At 40.6% G+C, this 6,000-nt stretch overlaps 1 protein-coding gene across 1 annotated transcript in view; it reads left to right on the top strand.

Annotated features, from left to right (window-relative positions):
- Positions 1 to 3,122: 3,122 nt before the first annotated feature.
- Positions 3,123 to 6,000, top strand: part of CUL4B (cullin 4B) — a 48,574-nt gene continuing 45,696 nt past the window's right edge. Inside the window, exon 1 of the mRNA XM_072626498.1 lies at positions 3,123 to 3,189. Coding sequence (XP_072482599.1) covers positions 3,180 to 3,189 — 10 coding nt within the window. The 5' untranslated portion in view covers positions 3,123 to 3,179. The remainder of the gene's footprint in view (positions 3,190 to 6,000) is intronic.

Here is a 6,000-nt window from a genome sequence, read left to right as displayed (position 1 = left end):
GAGGGGAGGAAGGAAAAATTAAAGTAAAAAGTGCACTGCAGAGAACAAAAGAAAACCTAAAGGGAAGCACAGAAAAGCTGGGTAGCTTTGGAAACAACATGTAATATTTATTATATAGATTTTCTTGAGATGGAAATTTATTGTTTTACTGTGAACCCTCTCTTAATGCTCAGCTGTGTACATGGCAATTTTTCTTTTCTTTTCTTGTTTTGTATTTAAGTTTGAAATGAATTTTAAAAATTTATCAAGGGAACATGTAGAACACTACTGCTCCTTGACATCTCTCTCTGTCTCTGTCTCTGTCTCTGTCTGTCCCTCTCTCTCTCTCCCTGATCCCCCTTCACGTCCAATCTGTTGCCAAGGCCTGTCATTTGATCTTTGTTCCATCTCCCACATCTATGCCTCTACCTCTCCTCTGACACTGCCACCATCCTGATATTGGCCCTCATGCCCTCATGTCTGGGCTATTGTAATCATGGACTCCTGGGTCTACCTGCTTCAAATCTGAGATTCTAATCCTCAGCCTCTTCTTTGTGGGAGACTGGCCTGAAGGGATAGGCAACAGGGGATGGTGTCAGGAGGATGTGAGATTTGGAGAAGGAAGGAAGAGGCAGCTCCAGGTGAATGGTCTCATTTTTTTTTTCAGTAAATGATCATGTGAGACCCTTAGCACAAAAGCAGAGAGTGATGAGGGAGGCTTGAGAGAAGGTCCAGGGGTGGAGAACCTGCAGCCTTGAGGCATAGGAATGCAGCCCTCTAGGTCCTCACGTGTGACCCTTTAACTGAATCCCAACATGACAAAACAGGAAGATGATAAATGTGGGAGAAGATGTGGGAGAGTTGGAACACTAATTCAATGTTGGTGGAGCTTTGAGCTGATCCAACCATTCTGGAGAGCAATTTGGAACTGTGCCCAAAGGGCTACAAAAATGTGCATATCCTTTTGACCCAGCAATATCACTTCTAGGACTGTATCTCAAAGAGATCATAAAATTGAGAAAGGGTCCCACAGGTACAAAAGTATTTATAGTAGCTCTCTGTGTGGTGGGCAAGAACTAGAAATCTAGGGCATGCCCATCTATTGGGGAATGACTGAACAAGTTGTGGTATATGAATGTAATGGAATAGTATTGTGCTATAAGAAATGATGAACAGGAAGACTTCAGAGGGGCCTGGGAAGGCTTATATGAACTGATGCTGAGTGAAAGGAGCAGAACCAGGAGAACTTTGTACACAGCAACAACCACAGTGTGTGAGGAATTTCAATGTAAAGACCTAAAACATTCCCAAAGGACTCTTGAGGCAAAATGCCATGCATATCCAGAGAAAGAACTATGGAACTGGAAAGCAGAATGAAGCCGAATATTTTCTCTTGTGTTATTTTGTGTTTTGATTTGGTTTTTCTCATTGTTTCTCCCATTCATTTTAAGTTTTCCATGCAACATGCCTAATGTGAAAATGTTTATAATAAGAATGTATGTGTACAACCCATATAAGATTGCACACTATCTCATGGAGAGAGGGAGGAGGGAGGGGGAGAAAATCTAAGACATATGGAAGTAATTGTAGAATACTGAAAACAAATAAATTAAAAAAAGAAAGAATGCTATTGGTTGGAAAACCAGATGGAATACTTGATACCTCACTGGATTCTGCTCATGACAATAGAGAAAATTGTGAGAATTCTTAAGGTGGGCACAGAGAGGACCTGCACTTCTGGATCTCAGTAGGTATTCTTTTCTGTGATTTAAAGTTGTTCATTCAGTTAGGGAAGGGTTCTTCTGCTGAAGATAGTTATATAGCCTGAGAAAACTAGAATCTTTCTGAAATAGAGCTACAGAATGCCTGACTTGGCCTTAGACAAAACTTGTCACTAGAGTACCACTTTTCCTTATACCTTTCCCTCTTTTCTTTCTGTCATGTAGGACATTCTCTAGGTCTCTCATGTCAGGAAAGAAGCTTTTGGAAAAGCTTCTAAGCAACTCTTACACATTTTGATGTTAGGGTATTTACACACTAGGGGTTATGTGTATGGTTTCTAAAGGAGGACCACTGTAGTGGTCTGAGGATCTGGATTCAAATCCTGTCTCTGAAGTTTACGGCTGGGGCAAGTCACTTTTGCTTGCTGGGCCTCATCTGTGAAGTGGAAGGGTTGCGTTTCATGGCCCCTGAATACCCTTGAGATCTGAGATATATCTTATATAGTTTAGCATCCTATGAGATAGCAATGTATAACCTAAAGCAGTGAGCCCCTATTGGTCAAGCAGCCAAATTTCAGGTATTACTGGGGAGATTTGGGGGGCTAGGGAACTCCTTCTAAGTCACTTTCAAATCCCATCACTTGTTCCAGCTAAGACATTTTATTAAGGGGAAGCTGTAAAATAGGAAGTCACTCTATAGTGAACAGGAAGTAAAAATGAGCATGGTAACCCCTGCTGTGATTGGAAATATAATGAAGTGTTTACATACCTCCCTAATACCAAAGGCCCTGGGGAAAACAGCCTGCCTTCTACTCTCCAGAACTCCATGAGAATCCCAGCTGCTCCCAGTGGGCCCAGTGCCAAGGTGCATAGATAGCGCATCTTTGAGCAAAGAAGTTAAGGGTGGATTTGAGTTCACTTGGACAACATCAAATAAAAACTGTGTTGATTTGCCTGAATTTAGTGGCATGCTTCCCAAATCCTTTGTTTGAGAAACTGTCTGGCTCAGGAATTCCTTGATTTGATTAATGAACTCTATTGCCTACGTGAACAGGATCAAAGAAGGCTGGGTAGCCTGGCTGTCTTGTCCAGGTTACTTTCTGCTTTTTCTTATAGACCACAATTCCTACTATGATGTAAGCGTGACCTTTGCCTTAGAACTCCCTACCCTTCTTGGTATTCTTCCGCTTTGTCAAAAAGTAGTCCATCAAAAAGTAATAATAAAAAGTATAACACTTATTCTTTTGTCTTCAGTGCGTTTTAAAGAATGCCAAGTTCTCAGAAGCCCTCCTATTATGATCTTAAACAAAAGCATTCTATTTCTTTTAAAGGGAAAAACCCAACTGAAGGGGAAGCAAGTTTCCTAATATCCTGTAGTCAGATGGCAATTGCCAGTGATCATCCAGCAGTACCTCCTCAATTTCAGCAGGAGGACCAATCAATCAAGATCACTCTTATCTGAAGATCATCTCAGCAGTCATGGGTTCTGGTGAGAACAACCATTCCACCCCATCTTCTCTGCTCTCTTTCCCTGCCTGTCTCTCGATCTCACACCTCTGTCAGTTGCTTTTTTATTCTTAATCTTTTGCTAGCTCTTTCTCTAGCTGACTACCTTTCCACTTCTAATTTTCCACTGCTATCCATCACTTCTCTTTCTGCCTCTGCTTTTATGTATTTTTTCTGTCTCTTTCAGCCTTTTCCCTCTTCCTTTCTCTCTTCAGTCTCCACCTCCCCCCAAGCCCCCAACTTCTCTTTATACTTAAACTTATCTTTCTACCCATACATATTTACATGTGTTAATTGAGGTAAGAGGTAATTTGCTGTAATGGAAATGAGGTGCTTAAAACTGTAACCTAGAACAAATAACTTCCCCTCAGTGGGCCTCAATTTTGTAGCAATGGTCCTAGCACTTAGCAACCCAAGGTTGTTGTGGGGCTGAAATAGCATCATAGATTGAGGCCTGTGGAAGGATCAACTATCATTATTATGTTGCTTAAAACAAGATTAATAAGGGCCCCCACTCACTTGACTGTGGTATGAAGTTTAATTAATATTTCCAAAGCCCAGTTGGCACCACAGAACAAAAGGGCTATTTAAGTGGGCAGTATTCTAAGCACCACTCCTAGCTTAAGCTGCTGCTGACTCTAATTGGGTGGTGTCCAGGGCAAGGCATTTTGATTATTTTAGCTATAGGAAGTTTGGGTGTAGAAGTCAGGAGGACCAGAGTATTCGGCCATTTTGGCTGGCCCTGGTTAATTGGAACAATCCCCAAATCTCAGAGGTGGAAGAAAATTCCAGCTACGGCACCCTGTAAATGAGTAGGCTGAACAATGCATAGACAGAAAAAGTATGCCTAATGGATCATCTTGGGCAAATCACTCAGCTTTTCTAGGCCTTAGTTTCTGATCTGGAAAAGTAGGAGATTGGGCAAGATAGATGATCCCAACAGAGTAGATTCTGCTCTGTTCAGAATCCTCCGAGCTTCCCCCATGGCTCCCAGTTTAGCTTCTGGAGCCCACCAGAACAATTCTGATATCTGTACCTGGTATGGCTTCCTTTTCATCCCCACTCCCCACCCCCACCCAAGTCCTCCCTTCCCCTCCCCCCCCCAAAGCCTTCCCTTTTTCCACCCAAACGACCCTAGTTCCTTCAACTAATTCATAAATGGCATGGTTTGCATTGATTCTTCCACCATCCCATTTTAAAATATTGATGCCTTTTGGTTATTTTTTTTGCAAATAGGATTTTATCTTTTCCAATTACATGTAAGGTTAATTCTCAACATCCTTTTTTTTATGATTTTGAGATCAGATTTCTCTTCCTCCCTCTCTCTGTCCCTCCCCTCCCTTCTCCTCTCCCCTCCCTAAGACAGCAAACAATCTGATATATTATACATGTATAATCACGTTAAAAATATTTCCACATTAGTCGTATTGTGAAAGAAGAAACAAAACAAAAAGGAAAATTGGTTTTTTAATAGTTATTTCCATTATACTCCCCCTCCTTCTTTTGAACCTTTCCTAATTAAAAAAAACAGTAGTTAAGTAAAGCTCACTGCCAGAGCAACCAAGTCGGACAGCATATGCAATATTCTGTACCCATAGCCTCCCACCTCTCTAGCTAGAAGAGGGATGTGTGCTTCACTCTCTCTTTTCTGAAACCAAAATCACTGAAGTTAATCCGAATTTAGTTATGTTGTAATGTTGCTTTCATTTACGTTACTGTAGTCGTTGTGTAGATTGCTATTTTGGGTTTTTTCCCCAGGTTATTGAGATAAGGGATATTTGTAGCTGATATTTATATATTATTGAAGGTTGACAAAGCCCTTTATATACCTGACTTTATTTGAACCTTTATATACATGAGCTTATTTGAAGTTTGTGACAATCATGTGAGTTATGACCACCCTCTTACACATTTAAGTAGGATCAATGACTTGCCCAGGGTAACCCAGGTGAGGGGATCAATTTCAAACCCAGTGTTCTACCCACCCTACCACAAGAACCTCTACCAGTATCCCCTCTGATTCCGAGCTTCTAGGAAAAGGAAACAGCATGAGACTTTCTCTCTTTCAAGCCAACTTCCATAGGCCTCAAATCAAACAAGTGTCCAAAATAAAAGAACATTCCAATCCATACCAAGATAACTTTGCTGATTGGGACCTGGGAGTGAAAGAATGTGTTTAAATGTTAACAATAGCCGGCTGTCTTGGTGATTGGTAGAAGACATTTCTCCCGTACAAGGAAAGCACATTTGTTGGTTTTTTCTTTTCTTTTCTTTTTTAAAGAAAGCCATTCCTTTCCTTGTCAGTTGCAAACTTATCTTAGAATAATGATAACAGATTCCTTCTCATGGGATCCCAGATATCCAGCTGGAAGGAAACTCAAGCATCACCAAGTCCAATCCTCTCATTTTAGTTTTAAATTTTTTTATGTAGCTTTTATTTAGCTTTACATTTTTTCCCCACAAACAAGCATTTATTTTTGCTCTGTCCTACCTCCCCAAATTTGGGGTGGAAAAAAAAGAAAAGCAAATCCTTGTAAACAAAAACCCATAGTCAAGCAGAACAAATGCCCACATTGTCCAAGTCCAAAATATATAGGGTCTTAATCTGTACCCTGAGTTCATCACCTCTCTTAGGAGGTAAGTGGCCTGCTTCATTATCAGTCTTCCTCTGGAATCATGGCTGGTCAGTGCATTAATCAGAGTTCTTAAGTCTTTCATGGTTTATTATCTTTATAATATTGCTATTAATAGATAGATTATTCTTCTGGTTATGCTCATTCTATTTTGTATCATT

Source organism: Notamacropus eugenii, chromosome X (genome assembly GCF_028372415.1).
Source record: "Notamacropus eugenii isolate mMacEug1 chromosome X, mMacEug1.pri_v2, whole genome shotgun sequence".
NCBI classification, from domain to species: Eukaryota; Metazoa; Chordata; class Mammalia; order Diprotodontia; family Macropodidae; genus Notamacropus; species Notamacropus eugenii.
Note: the sequence above shows the minus strand (reverse complement) of the source record. Positions and strands in the feature narration are given on the sequence as shown.